The sequence below is a fragment of the Penicillium odoratum genome (assembly GCF_028828045.1).
Source record: "Penicillium odoratum strain IBT 22623 chromosome Unknown utg000008l_segment0_segment0, whole genome shotgun sequence".
In the NCBI taxonomy this organism is placed as follows: domain Eukaryota; kingdom Fungi; phylum Ascomycota; class Eurotiomycetes; order Eurotiales; family Aspergillaceae; genus Penicillium; species Penicillium odoratum.
Genome location: NW_026643150.1, coordinates 2,204,728 through 2,219,387, shown reverse-complemented (window position 1 = coordinate 2,219,387; position 14,660 = coordinate 2,204,728). Strand labels below are relative to the sequence as shown.

The 14,660-nt window shown below is 47.6% G+C and overlaps 7 protein-coding genes across 7 annotated transcripts; 3 read left to right on the top strand and 4 right to left on the bottom strand.

Moving 5' to 3' along the window:
- Nucleotides 1-167: 167 nt before the first annotated feature.
- N7520_011042 (exosome non-catalytic core subunit CSL4) lies at nt 168-878 on the bottom strand (the record flags this gene model as incomplete). Its single annotated transcript, XM_057144975.1, has 1 exon — nt 168-878. One exon carries the CDS (start codon nt 876-878, stop codon nt 168-170), a length of 711 nt encoding a protein of 236 aa, XP_056990729.1.
- Nucleotides 879-1,327: 449 nt separating this feature from the next.
- Nucleotides 1,328-3,465, bottom strand: vac8 (protein anchor VAC8; the record flags this gene model as incomplete). Its single annotated transcript, XM_057144974.1, has 6 exons — nt 1,328-1,659; nt 1,824-2,573; nt 2,625-2,870; nt 2,920-3,033; nt 3,089-3,209; nt 3,298-3,465. The coding sequence occupies 6 exons, from the start codon at nt 3,463-3,465 to the stop codon at nt 1,328-1,330; spliced, it is 1,731 nt and encodes a 576-aa protein (XP_056990728.1).
- A 1,468-nt stretch (nt 3,466-4,933) lies between these two features.
- N7520_011040 (FHA domain protein) lies at nt 4,934-6,702 on the top strand (the record flags this gene model as incomplete). Its single annotated transcript, XM_057144973.1, has 3 exons — nt 4,934-5,925; nt 5,976-6,072; nt 6,124-6,702. The coding sequence occupies 3 exons, from the start codon at nt 4,934-4,936 to the stop codon at nt 6,700-6,702; spliced, it is 1,668 nt and encodes a 555-aa protein (XP_056990727.1).
- Nucleotides 6,703-7,312: 610 nt separating this feature from the next.
- Nucleotides 7,313-8,359, bottom strand: N7520_011039 (Protein kinase-like protein; the record flags this gene model as incomplete). Its single annotated transcript, XM_057144972.1, has 1 exon — nt 7,313-8,359. The coding sequence occupies one exon, from the start codon at nt 8,357-8,359 to the stop codon at nt 7,313-7,315; it is 1,047 nt and encodes a 348-aa protein (XP_056990726.1).
- A 1,554-nt stretch (nt 8,360-9,913) lies between these two features.
- On the top strand, nt 9,914-11,046 carry N7520_011038 (uncharacterized protein; the record flags this gene model as incomplete). The annotated part of the gene is made up of 2 exons (XM_057144971.1): nt 9,914-10,874; nt 10,907-11,046. 2 exons carry the CDS (start codon nt 9,914-9,916, stop codon nt 11,044-11,046), a joined length of 1,101 nt encoding a protein of 366 aa, XP_056990725.1.
- A 708-nt stretch (nt 11,047-11,754) lies between these two features.
- On the bottom strand, nt 11,755-13,815 carry N7520_011037 (ubiquitin-specific protease UBP1; the record flags this gene model as incomplete). The annotated part of the gene is made up of 1 exon (XM_057144970.1): nt 11,755-13,815. One exon carries the CDS (start codon nt 13,813-13,815, stop codon nt 11,755-11,757), a length of 2,061 nt encoding a protein of 686 aa, XP_056990724.1.
- Nucleotides 13,816-14,034: 219 nt separating this feature from the next.
- N7520_011036 (Alb1 domain-containing protein) lies at nt 14,035-14,658 on the top strand (the record flags this gene model as incomplete). Its single annotated transcript, XM_057144969.1, has 3 exons — nt 14,035-14,050; nt 14,106-14,386; nt 14,455-14,658. The coding sequence occupies 3 exons, from the start codon at nt 14,035-14,037 to the stop codon at nt 14,656-14,658; spliced, it is 501 nt and encodes a 166-aa protein (XP_056990723.1).
- Nucleotides 14,659-14,660: the final 2 nt, after the last annotated feature.

The following is a 14,660-nucleotide window of genomic DNA, read 5'->3' as shown; positions in this document are numbered from 1 at the left end:
ACGCCATGTCTCGGGTTTGGATTTCCCCATATGATCCAAATTTGGCGCTGTCTGCATATCAAATGCAAGATGGCTTGGTAGTAGGTTTAGTAACGCCTTCCGCCATCACTAAAAGAGTAAGGAAACAGCTTCCTTGAAGAATCGGATTTGGCCAGACTGTGTATCTCTCAGTACGGGCGTGCAACCTTTCTTGGTTCAGCGGCCCCGGTAACAGGGTCGCGCATCTCCTTCCAGCTAGCAGGGAACATCATGTTTCCTGCATCGCTGCGAGCCATGACAACACCGAGATCGTTGCGAGCAGTAGTGATGTAGTAGAAGCTCTGATCACCCTGGGAAATGACTGAGCCACGCACAATATCGCCAACGCGGAACATCTCATCCATGACGACGCGATCAGTCTCGACAACGCGGACGTCCTCCTTGCGAATCAGAGCCTGGAAGCGTAGCTCGTCAGTGCTGCTATGGTTCTCGGGGTCGGCAGCGGAAGTCAAGATGGAGGCGACGTTGTCATTGTCTGAAGCATTCTGCGAAGGGTCCTGCGAGGTATTGTCCAAAACAACAAGAATGGAGGCAGTGGCCTGACGTTTTTGGACACGGTTGATACGGGCCAGGATAATGGAGCCGACAGCTGGTAGGGTGTTGTATCGATTCTTTTGCTGTGGGGCTGAAGCAGCTCGGCTTACGGCTGGGACAGCCCGAGAGACTCGAATGGTTGGCTTGGTTCCGGTCTTGGGTTGGGCGGGATCCACGACGACGGGCCCAGCGATGGAGGCGTAGATGTAGGATTGTGTGATATGTGTGCCTGGTCCCCCGGAGTAAAGGGAAGCAGATCCCAGGCGTTGACCTGGGATTGCCACAGGGGGAAGAGATGTTGACATTATGTTGTGGGTATGAAAGCTGGCAAGATGATGGGGTTCAAAGAAGTGATTTTTTTAGAGCGATGACCGGGCCGGAAGTAGGTTTCCCCGCAGGTCCCCGCTATCAACGGACTGGCTTCTACTTCTACATTGTACACTACCATGTTTATTCATGCTCGAGATGATTCAATTACGAAAATCCAGATCTAGCACTAATACACGTTGTATGAGTAGCAACAAAGAAGACACAATAGCACCGACCCATACTGGACATGGAAGCAGAAGAACAAAACAGCACTTAGCACTCCAGATGCCCGCTGTCATAAACAAAACCGAAGTTTCAAAGAATCCAATGCCCATAATGACACCCAGGAAATAGATATGGAGAGTAAAATAAGAGTTGAATGGCCAAATAATAAAAGGAACGTGACCAGGGACTTGCACGTTCGAACATAAAAACCCCATCCATCCTATGCCTCAACCAGAGTCTGCTTGGGACCAGCGCCCAGCAACTCCAAGCACCGGCGAGCGAGTGCGATCACTTCTCCCTCACCATCATCCATATCCTCATCGTCGGATTCGATATTCTTGTCGGAAATTGACTTCACCATGTGTACAATGTCCTCGGACTTCGAAATGTACCCGATGAGCTTCTTATCTCCGGATTCGAGGAGCTGGAGAAGAGTCCATATAGCGATATGCTGGAAGGTAGGGTCGCCGCTTGCGAGGAATCGTTGAAGGTAGCCGTGGATGCCGCCGTTCGGGTCTGTCCAGTTACGGACAAAGATCGAATAGTCGCCCACTACATTGGTGAGCAATGGATTCAAAGAAAAAGTCAAAAGAAAAGCTGGGGACGCGGGGAAACGGAAATGACGAAGATCAAAAAGGGAGCAAGGGGATAAAAGAAAAGTAATATTGAAAAAACGCAATGACGAATGATCAAAGGATATTGGGGGGGAAACACACCCTTAGAAGAAAGATTGCCCAAAGCAGCTGCACTGTTTCCTTGCACCTCGACACTCTCAGAGTTGGTCAGGGGTATTAAAACGTCAAATACCCCGAGGTTCAGCAGGTGAATTTTGAGATCATCGCTGAGGGCCAGCACAGCGATGGCAGCAGTCATTTCGGATTGGACGGTTAGCGGGACCCGGAGAACGAGGTCCTTGCATTTCTGCACAGCACCAGCCTGCAGGACGAGCTCCTTGTTGCGATCAGAGCTAGCAGCAAGGTTGCGCAGTGTTGATATGGCATGACATTGAATCTCCTCATTGTCAGTAGTACCTAGCAAGTCCACCAACGGCTTCAGAAAGCCCGCTTCAATGATCGGGGACTCGTTAAGCGGATGAATAGAGATGTTACGAATGCAAGCAACGGCAGAAAGGATCAAGGGGAGATAAGATGATTGGAGAAGTCGAAGCAGAGGAGCGAGCCCCTTAGCCCGAACAATTTCCAGCTGATATTTCTCATCGGAAGCCAGATTGCGCAGGGCGAGGGCGGCTTGACATTGAACCTTGGGGGTGGATGAGTCCATCAAGTGGACCAATGATTGGACGAGACGGGACTCGGTTTGGGCCAGTCGTTTGCGATTGGTCGAGTCGACTGCAATATTGCTAAGTGCAGTTGTGCAGTAGTATTGAACGTCAACATCAGGGGAGGAGAGGAGGTGAACGAGAACAGGAATAGCGCCGGCGTTGACGAGTTGTTGTCGGTTATCATCTATTGAGGGTCAATGATCGCTCCCAGTTCTGGATGAGACGAATGACCTACCAGAATGGGTCATATTGAGCAGCGCTCCAGTCGCATTCCGCTGAACGCGCATGTCCTTCGACTTGGCCAGCCGGATGAGAGGACCCAGCGCGCCCGATCGAGCGATCTTGGCCTTATTTTCTTCATGTGTGGCCAGATTTGTGATACAACCCACCGCATTGCACTGCACCTCCACATTCGGCGACATCATCTGGCGGATCAGAGGGGCCAGCCCTCCTAGGGCGACGATCAAGACCTTGTTTTCACCTGTGTCGGGGTTAGTGACGAAAATGCGTGGCAAGGAACAAACACCGACCATTGACAGCAAGGTTGCCCAGGGCTGCACTGGCAGCTCGCTGGACTTCGAGATCGGAACTCTGCAACAGGAAAAGAATAGGATCCAGGGTATCGCGGTCTACCTCTCGTACATCTGCAGGAAACAGGTTAGGTATTGCATGCCCAAGGCAATTTGCGTCATCACGCACCTCGTTCGGTGATTTCGGCGAACGTCAGACTTGCGCTCCGTTGTAGGTCAATATTATCGGAGTATACGAGAGTGCTCAAAGCTCGCAGTGGTTCACCTGAGAAGAAGTCGGTTTCGGCGCGCTGTACAGGGGAATGGGTTAGCCACTGAGCTGAGGTGAGAGCCCGACCGGAGTGCGGCGAGGCACTCTACCCGTTCGCGATCACGTACATTCTCAAGATAGCCTAACAGATCTGAGACCGCCTCTCGTTCGTTATCTGCCAAAGTTGTTTCATAGATGTCTTCTCGGGAACGGCCAGCCCCGAGACAGGCGGTGATATGGCACCATCGGTCGACGGCGGCCAGGCACGACAGACAAGTGGTAGCGAATCCACTCATGCCTCCTTCAACAGGCCCGCATCAGGGCGTGCAGTATAAACGATGGATTGAGGTGAAGGAGTAGAGAAATTGCAGTGGGGTGGAAAAGAGGCTGGGGCCCAAAGCATGCGCAAGCTTCCAAGGTTTTTTTGGGGCGGGAGAACACAGGCGCGTGATGGGCGATCTTTACAGTTGATCTGGTCTCAGGAACGGGACAACCTTGAAAGTTGTCGGGGATAAAAAAAAGGGAAGGGGAGGAGGGGGTTGAAGAAGGAAGGTTGCAGGAGCTCACTAGTTTCCCCCCCTCAACCCGTGCTTGAGGGAAGTCGGGATCAAACAGTGCTAAGTATAAATTGGTTACTTTAGTTCAACTACACATGCAAGATCCTTTTCCAATCTTAACATTGATTTCCAACCATAATCTAATTTGATCTCGGTGACTCCAAATGTCCCAAAGTGAGAATAGCAGAGGTTTCTAACTTAAAATGCTAGTGCTACCTTTTTGTCAAGCAAGATAACGGGAGCTTCAGCACATCATCCGTAAGCTATAACCAATCAGAGTCGTCACATTCAACTTTTCTCTACCTCGGTTGAAAAAAGCCTCCTGATGAAGAGTTAAATCATTGACCTTGAAGGAATGCATATCTAGCGCATCTTCATGATAAAGTGGTCATATCCAGTGAGTAGATACTGTATGTCCCCAGCCCCCTGTGGGTCCGTGCAATGACAGACCCAATGACGTTCATCAGTCTTGTGATGCGATCACCAGATGTGACAAGTGATTGAATGTTGCGATAGCATTTTATATCATTATTTTCCAATTTTCTTCACATTTGAAAGTTTTCTTTTTTTTGTTCTTTCGTGTACCCATCAGATGGTTCTAGAGTTTAAAATAGAAAAGGTGGATTTGCCCATCGGCTAAACAGGCAAAAGATGATGGTTCCAGACTAATTTAAAGGCTTTTTTCCCCGCAAAATGAAAGAAAAGAATCTCAGCAAATGACGAGACTTTTTACCTGCAAAGTTCTTTGAACAAGTAACAAGCGATAGGTTAATAGTTGTTCTGGAGACTAGTCCACATGAGTAGTAAATGGGCCCATTCGCCCGTGCTTTTTCTTTAATAAGTCATTCAAGTATTGGTTAGCCCCGTTTGGTTCCATGAAATCCTCCTCGATGGTTATATCATAAGACATTCCTCTGATTGGATTCCTGCTTTCTTCTTGAAAATCCCCATTCTGGACTTGTGCCTCGTTGCATTTTGTCCTTTGCCTCTTTCCCCCATATTCTCTCCTCTGTATCTCTTGGTGAACGCATCAATAATGCCTTGGTCTTGGTAATCCCATTTTTGAGCCGCTTTCTTAGTCCAGTTCCCGATCTCAATCTCGATCTTCATCTTTCTGCACCCGAGTCGCCTGACTCTACTGTTTGATCCTTCAAGTTGGTGAGACTTGTCAGGCAGAATCCCCCCAGGTTGCAGCAAAAACCACGCCATGTCTGCATCTACCGCCACCGCCTCCACAGTTTCCGACCCTCCTCGTTCTGGGCGTCTCCGCCGTCTGAGCCAGTTACGCGCTTACACCCAAAACCTATCTTCCCCCAGTGGGCAACGGGCCCGCAATTCTTTGAGTAGTCGAATCCCCTGGTTATCGCCAACTTCTAGCGATTTTCCCCCAAGCCAGGGGACTTCTACTTCATGTCCTGAAGATCATTCTTTGTCTCGCTACAACACTGCGCCTTCAGGTTACCGTCCCGATACCCAAGCGTCATCCGCCGAATCTGCATCTCCCCCTCCCAACAACTCGACTCGCTCAGAAATGGCACGACTCCGAAGTGTCTCCGCCGTCTCTGGTCGGACACCACGACTGGGTCGCACTGGGACTTCAGAGGGACTGACCCAAATACAAACCACCCCCGTACCAGCCCCAGCCCCAGCGACCACTCCGTCTCCAGAGCCGCCCACCCCCAACGATGCACCAGATCTGCCCATCACAACCCTGGATGCGCAATCACCAAATGCACCGAAACAAAAAGCCACCATTCGCTTTTTCCCCTACCAGGATAACTATCAGAATTCGCGCCCCTCATTACCGTTTGTTCCCATCGCCCGCACTCTGCCATCGGAGAGCTGTGTGATTCGCGTGGGTCGCTATTCTGAGCGTGATGGTATTCCCATTCCCAACCCCACTGAGCCTTCCGATGCTCCTGTGGGCTTCAAATCCAAGGTCGTCAGCCGCAAGCACTGTGAATTCATGTTTGTCAATGGCCAGTGGCATGTCAAAGATGTGGGCAGTTCGTCGGGCACGTTCTTGAACCACATGCGATTGAGTCAGCCAAATATGCAGTCTCGTCTATATACCATCAAGGACGGTGATATTATTCAGCTTGGCATTGATTTTCGGGGCGGCGAAGAAATGATTTTCCGCTGCGTGCGCATTCGCATCGAGTGTAATCGCTCGTGGCAGCAACAACCAAATGAGTTCAAGTATGACCTCTCCAATTTCTTTCATGCTATCCCTGCTGATTATTTCACAGTAAAAATACGGAGAGCCTCATCAAAAATTTGGGCAAGGGCGAAACTGCTGATTATTCTGGCTGCCGGGAATGCTCAATTTGTCTTGGCTCGGTCTTGGTAAGCCTTTCATCACTTGGAATTTCCGAAATATTGCTTACCGTAATCTAGCGGCCATATCAGTGTCTGTTCATGGCGGCCTGTGCTCACGTGTGGCATTATAAATGTATCAGTCGTCTGCTTCATTCACCCGAGTACCCAATGTTTCAGTGCCCCAACTGTCGCGCATTTACAGACTTGAGCGCCGAAGTAGATGACACAAATGACTACGATCTCGAGGATAAGGAGGACAAAGAAGAGCCAGAAATTGCCGGAGAAATCGCAGAGCCTCGTTCCGAGACACAGTCACCCGTGAACGCAAGCCTCGCCATTGATACCAACCAGCAAGATGTCATCCCTGAAGAGCCCGACCTGGTCACCGATGTGGAAAACTTGCACCTAAGGCCAGACGTGGATACAGAGGATAGCCGAAGCACGAACTCCCCTGCGCCCAGTGGAAGCAATGAGGATCTTTCGCGCAGCGCCACCAATGTACCAGGCTGGCAGCCCACACAACCTCTCAACATCCCCCATGTCTCTCATCTTCGTGCCGATACACCAGTCCGCTCCGAGACATCAGATGACAATCCCTTGACCCCTAGGAACGATTCGGGTCCCCTTGCCTTCGACGGTCGTGCAGGGATGCAATAACGAGTTTGGCATCCGGAAGAAATTACGATTTATCATAATATTGGTCATATACATCTTTTAACACGTTTCTATCGTTTCTATATTGGTCGGAGACCACAAATATTGGCGGCTCGGTTTGATGCGCGTGCACATTTCTCAATAGCGTTCACACTCTCGTTTCCGTCTAATTTGACATATCATGGCATTCTGGCGTTTCCCTTGTTCCTCCAATCGTTTTTATACCCCTCTTGCAGCTCAGGCTCATAGCCTTTGGTGATAGACGAACTTGAACTTTCTTTGATTGATCTCAAGTCTTTACCAATTCATATCGAGTCTTACGCTTTCCAATACTCGCAATTCCAAGCTTCTGATGTTGTGCTTAGGCTTAAAGATTAGGCCTACCCTACCCCACTTCTCGGATCCTTACCATATAAGTGTGGGGCGACTCGATCGAGTTTATTCCATCAATCAATTCAGATCTAACCACCTATCCATCCATCCCGCTCAAATTGAATTACCAAAATACACTCCACCATAGTAAATATTCTAGTCCAGAAATGATAACCTTACAGCGTGAAATACTAAAGCTATCACATTTATCACCATCATCTTCCCTAGGTACATCCATATCCTAAAGTCCAACATCGGACAAGTCCAATGTCATCGATTCAAGAACAGCCAGATGCATCTCGTCCTCCCTATCAGAAGCTTCAACGAATTCATTACCCAGAAAGATCCCAACCATCCTTGCTGCCTGAATTACCGCCTTTATCTCCTCAGACACATCACCCATCTCCTCATAAAGCGTCTTCCAAAACAGCCGACGAAGCTCAATATGCCGTGGATGAAAGGCCATACAAGTTGTCTTCCTGATCCCTAGAATATTCTCTAGTCCATAAAATTGCATAGCAAAAGGACCCACTTTAGCATCGCGCCAATCGACGATGCCGGTAAGGTTGCCTGTTTGAATATCCACCATAATGTTATTTTCAAGCAGGTCCCAGTGATTGATTACCATAGGATAATCATCTGCAAAGAGAAATGGGAGTTGGCTTTTTATCCTATCCATTAGAGGCTGGAAGCGGTTTGGTAATAGCTTCATCATGCGCTCCAGGGTAGAAAGATACTCGCTCTGAATCGAGGCTTTGCTCTGGAATGAAGGTACAGATGGCCGATTACGCCACGCAGAAGAAGAGAATCTAGATTCTTTAGCATCCAACTTCGAGGAACTTCGAGACGGATAGAGGTGAGTATACATAGCAAAGTCTTGTACAGTCTGCTCCAGAAGAGGAAAATTCTCAGGCTGGTGGAGAAATTTGTTTACTTGAAGAAGCGCATCTCCAGGGATGTAATTCATCTTGTATACCTGAAGAGGATCTAATCCCTTCAGATGCTGGCTCGTAATTTTTTGGCAGGTAGGTACCAGATGCCCATAGGTTTCTTGTGCAGTGGCCAGGAGGTCGAGATCTAGAATGCTGTTCGGACCACGGAACTGGATGATGAAGATATTGGTGCCATTGGTGATATGGACGGTGTAGCTCTGTGCGCCTTGCAAGGGTGTAGGCTTGACGGTTCCGCCGCTGGCAATTTTAGCAGCTACTTTGTCACATATCTCCTTAGTGAGTGGACTATATCGGGTGAAAAAGTTCTGCAGTTGAAAATTTGATAGGGCATCCATGTTAGCGACTTTGAGGGGAAGAGAAAGAAGGTTGAAAGGAAATACTGGAGGGAGGAGAAACTCGGCTTGGGATGCAGTGATGCCTTAGGCAACTCCGGACTTTCGTAACTATTCGCATATGTACATGTAGTTCAAGCAGGAATAAAGATGCTTGAGATTCGATCTTATGTACTATGCAAGCTGCTGTGATCCCTCTTATGTCTTCATTGTGCCCATTCTCGCCTAGGCGACCACCAATTAGGAGCTATCTATGAGTAATTCCAGTCAAATGGCAACAAGTCTGTGGCTGCATGTCAAGGTACCCAGGTGGCTAAACTCTTGACTTATGATTCAAAGTCTTATCATACCTTTGATCCTCGATACTTTGCTCTTTGCTTTATGCTGTTTCAAGGCGTTGAATCCTTCGAATGTTAGAACAAAGGCTTGAAACAGCCGATAAACTGCCATCCAAAGTCCCGAGTCTCTCTGATCCTGGTCCTCGGCCTTGGTTCATATCCAGTCTCTTTGTTGCCGCGGGGGACACATTGTATACAAAGGATAATTAAACAACAAAATATTATATCCCCTGATCTATGCACATGTCAGTAGTAAATCTTTCTATAAATAAATTGCCGCCCTTGAAACCCGTATGGACTCCTAATATATCAACTCTGGCCATAAATTCGCTTCACTCACCTGCAAGTTTATCTACATTAATTTGAAAATTCAACAAGCATGGAACCCATCGCCGTCCAATTCTACAGCCAACGAGCAAAGGTCTTAAACAATATTAACAGATACCGAGATCTCATTGCCACAGTAGGCACAGTCTCATACCCCGAGATTGCCTACGCCCTCGAAGATGACATGCACACTCTTGAAAGATGGTGAAAATCCCCGTTACCCGGTTCTCCGGAACAACCGATTCCTGTCTCGAGGAGCGCGTCGATCGAGTCAATTATTACCTTGAAGATATCAGGCTCTCATTGGAGTGCCTCGGTGCTGAGGATGTATTGCGAGAGGCGTTTCTTTTGATTAGTACATATATTGGGATGTTTAGACTTGTCGGGATTGATGATTACCATGCGGATGATATGGCTTTACAAGCTATGGAGATTACTGAGCGATATCTTCCAAGGCGTAGGAAATTTGAGTTTTATTATTATCTGAAGAAGATGTGGAAAGAGTTGACCTTTTGTCGGATTACTCGTTCTTGTTTCATTTGTCGGAACTGGAAGAGGTAGTCCAAATGCTTAAAATGTTGGCTGAATATATAATTCCTAAGCGGAAACTTTTATCTTCGATTTTATTGCATTGGACTGAGTGAAATCGATATTTTCATTTCCATTATACTAACCACCTCAGTATAGTATGTACAAAGAGTGGAAAACGTCAGTTTGGCCGTATCGCAGATACAGGTAAATGTAGGTATAGAACGGGCTATATATAGGAACCGCGTGATCTGACCACCAAGCTGACATCCCCCTCATGTTCTCATTCTGTTAATGTTCCGAGGTTCATCCTTACTTGTGTTCAGTATCAAATCCTTCGAATTCAGAAAGCATTCGCGTCAAAATGGACAATCTGGCTGAAAGCCTAGGAAGTACTTCCTTGAATGATCCACCTGACCTGGAACAGCTACTCTTCAAACCTCAAGCAGATAGCGGATTCCCACAAACAGCCCTAGACAACATTCCCCGGTACCTCTTTCGCGTCGTCTCCCCCCTTTCCGCCGGCGAAACAAACGAGAAATGGGTCTTCTCGGAGGCGGCCTACTGCGACGATGGTTCATCCAAAGAAGACATATTCGATTACTTGGATAACGAAAAACGAACAACAATAGCCCGGACACTCAACTTGCATTTTAGATGGTGGCCAAAGCGCGAATTAGAGGATAATTTCGTATCATGGACCAGCTCACTCCTCGACGCAATTCAGTTCATCTACTACCGACATCTGAGCCCAAGAGACAAATCAGAACTAGATGATATCAATCTGTTCATCATTGACACCACATTATTCCCTAGAGGCACATTTCTTCGTGACCTGGATCTAATCGATACGTTCTGTGATTACGATACCCATGAGCCTACGAAGAATTTGGAAGATGTGAGATGTATGCGCGGCGACAATTATTTCGGAGAATACCTTTCCCAAGGCGAACTTAAGATCGAGGGAAAGTGCGAGATAATTTCTGCTGAATCTCTCTTTCAGCGTGATCGACTACGTCGGGTGCAGCCTCATTTCCTTGAATTCCATGAACTGCCCACGCGCAACGGAAAGCCTATATGGGCTATTGAAGTCATTCGCCTTCGTGAGGCTATATGGACATATGCAGATGCACCAGTATCTTCAGAAGATATGATTGATCGTTTAGACGCCGTTAACGAGATTATACAAGATCTCAAGCCTGGCTGGAGATTCCCTCTTGCAGTATATTTCACAGCCCTGATTGGCGCAGAATCGACAATGGAAGATAAAAGGACTGGAATCGATAATGTCTTCTTAAGGCATTTCAGATCTGTTTTTTCTACGGGTATGTCTGATGTACAATGAGAAAACATATAGCCGTCTTACTGAAAAATCTAGACGACCTCCCTTTCGATTTCAATGTTGTTGCACCGGAGTCAATGCCGGAAATGACGCAGGTCGAACAACTTCTTCGTGAAATATATAAGTTCTACTTGTTGGAACAGGCGTTAGGTTAGTGAAATCGAGGGAACCACCGGCTTTCTTCTAACTTGTCTAGATCGTGTTATATCAGCCGGAGACATTATTCGCAGCTTATATTGTGATAATGTTATTGCAGCAAATGGACGCGCTTTTGTTGTAGCTGATAGGAATGAATTGCTGAATCGTACTGGCCAATCTGTTCTAGCAAAACTTCGCAGAGTACAAACCAGGTGTGAATTGGTTATATCAGCCATTTCGTCCAACGAAGATTAAGTGCTGTCTTTTCTAAGGGATTCGGAGTACTTATCCTGGTTTTGTTTCAACCATCGCGAGCTATAGTTCGATAAGCTGTTTTCTTGGCCTTTGATTTCTAGTATGTGGTATACGAGGCAATATTATGATCATTTCCAAATTTCGAGCCAAAAAGCGCCCGGGAGATTACTGCACGAGGAAATGCGGACACGAAGATTGTGGGTGTAAAAGAATCTTGGAATTGTCCGGTCTATGGTAGGAATCAATGAGTATAATCAATGAGTATAGTGATCTCGCTGTAATGGAAATCCGGTTTAGAGTACAAAGCCCAGTCATACATAAGCCGTAAATGTTCAAAATTGTCATAAAAACGCCCCAGATCAAAGATCAATGTGCCTCGGGTATCATCGTGATGCAGTGGCTTGCCACAGTATGGCTTCGCTAGTCGGAGAAAATTACAGATAAAACAGAAGATAGATAGGATGGGTAGCTCATGACGCAGTGATCATAGATGGTGATGCAAGATTTTCTGCGGCGTCTTCGGGTCTAAGATCTTGCGTGCTTGAGGCCCTGAGTGGTGGAACGGTCTGCTTGGGGTCCTCCGTATGCAGAGAGATATAATCGGGAGTTGATACACTGGTTGCACGTGATGTATTGGAACCGTCATCAGTGATGGTAGTTGTGACAGACATGTTTTCTGACAGTGTGAAATTGGACACCGATTCAGTCGTCTCGTAAGGCATGGATTCTGGGGTTGGAGGCTCAGGCTCATGCTGTGCGGGAAGTGGATCTTCAACAGCTTCGTAGAAAAGCATGAACGCACCTCCCTGAGACATCACATGTCCTTCGCTAACCATCTGAACATCGTCATCACTTAGTCGATACCAGCGTTCAAGTTTGTCCTTGTCTCCTTCTGATTGAAGAACCTCGTCAGGGACAGAAGCTGGAAATGTCGCAGTCGGATATTTGCGGTAGCAAATGTAATGTCCATTCTCGTGTCGACCATAATGGGTGATGATGGCGCGCAGTTCATAGTGTCTGCTGGATAGACTTATTGCTTGACCGGGCGAGGGAAGCATAGACTCGGAAGGATTTGTCACCCACTGCTCAACTCGATCATCAGGTTCCCCAGATTGAGTGCCGAGGCACCATTTATTCAAGTCCATGTGCCTCGGAAATTTGACCGCTGCATAGTTCTTTTTCAACATCCCAGTCATTTCATCGAAGAGACTTCGGTTGATGTGGACAGCCAGGCATTGTGGTGCGCGTGCAATCACAGCTTGTCGGGATTTGGTGGTAGAAACTCGATTTTTGGATGGGATATTACATTTGTTGATAAGAGTCTTTTCGGCGAAATCGTCTTCCTCGAGGGCAGCCTGCACAGATTTGAGCCGCTCCTGGAACGAAGTCTTCATAGCATCGGATAACCCTGGCGTTTGTAAACTGTCAGGTGAACCATTGGCATCAGTCATATCGCCAAGGAGACTTTTGAGTTGATGCTGTGCGCGCAACAAGGTACACTTGGCACACTCCACCCCCTCAATAAGTTCCAACGTCATGTACTGTTCCAAACACTCGCGCAAATCATACTCATCCCTTCCTCCAAGCGGCACAGTAAGGCAGTTGAATGGGATAAGCGACAGGCCTTCAGCCCAGCCACATTTCATGCAGCCTACTCGTTGGGCAAGCAACCCTTCCAGTGGATTGCGCAATGATGTTTCCTCCACATTGCCATCGGAATCCGTGTTGGCGCGAATGTCCTTCATAATGTTCTCCTCCCGGCCAACCATCTTTAACCCCATGTTCCTCGTCTGACCCCGTGATGCACGGTGAACCTCAATGTCGATCTGGTCCACTAATTTAGAAAAGTATTCTTGCGCATCTTGTTGTTGCCAACTGCTCATAGACTTTAAGTCCGATGGGATCCATAGCTTATGCCCATAATTGGATGCGCTGTTCAAATCATCAATTATTCCTTTCAGCGCCTCGTGTGTAGATAGCGTTCCCTTCTTCCCCAAGGAATCGACATTTCGCTCGAGGAAAGTTGCAAGGGATTTCAAAGAGGCCAATCCTTGGATGATGCTATTTTGGTAGCAGGAATTGTCCCAATTTCCCAGTCCCGGCGGTATCGTGTCGTTGCTGTTGCCTAGGAGTGCGTTCCCGAGACCTGATAAGGATCGCGTGCGAGAAAAAAATGTGAAGGAGCTATTTTCAAGACCGAAAAACCGCTGCATTGCTTCATTTTTTGCTTGAAAGGTCATTTGCGAGGGACTCGAGGGGGAGGTTTCGGATGGTGACATGCGAGTGTCTAATGCGACGATGATCCAAGACGGTGTCGCGAAGACCAGGATGTTCCAGGCGATACGGATTAACGAGACCGGTACGAAACCAAAGTGATCAAGGAAAAGATAGATTGAAATAATGGCAAGGATGATATAGGCTAGGATTTCGTGGTTCTGTAACGAAGTAAGAGCTGTCTCATGGTGGCTGTTCGGGCTTGCGTAATGAATGGGGCCAGTTGACAAGATGTTAACGCCCCTGCGAGCGTTCATGGCGGACAAGAAGAATCAGAGTAGCCACAGGAAGAAAGCCTGTGAAGCATAGGTGACCTTTCCGACGAGGGCGAGAGGGCCAGGGTGTTGGTGAAGGAGAGTATACAAAATTGCTTTTCAATCCGGGGCTGCGTTTCAGGTCTATCGCGCTCACCGCAAAATTTTCTTTTATCGATAGCAAGTCTCCACACACTTTACATTCTTTAAACAAATCCCAACATGGCCAAAAGTAAACGTGAGTTGTCCTAAATTTTTTTGCGATATCTACAAATTTCTAATTTATGTCTCAGCCAGAGTATCCAACACTCGTGCCGCGCGGCGAGCCGCTTCGCCCGTAGATCGGTCTTTGGAGTCTGCTCCTCGAGCTGAATCACCATCTGCTGAGCGTCCTTCCGTGTTGTCCGAGCGTCGCAGTTCTGGTATTCAGAAGAAACAAGCACAGAAGAAGATGTCAAGAGCGCAGCGTTTGAGACAGCAAAAGGGTATGGATCGCGCGGAAGCGGTCTTGGACCAGTTGGAAATTAAGAAATCCAAGAGCATCACCCGTGGAAAGACTGTCAAAGCACGAAGCGTATGTATTTCTACTGAATTGACCCTCTAAATTTGATGTGATTGTGTTGACGAAAATCTGCTCTCTAGGCTGAATGGGAAGAATTGAACAAGAAAGCGTTAGCCTTTGCTGCTCTCCAGCAGGCCAACGATGAAGATGACGACGATGACGATAATGATTCCATGACCGAAGATACTGCGCCCGTGCAAGCCAAACCAAACCCATTCGCTGCTCATTCGATCGATGTGGTGGCTGATCCTGAGACCGTTGATGAAGATGATCAGATCACCTGAAC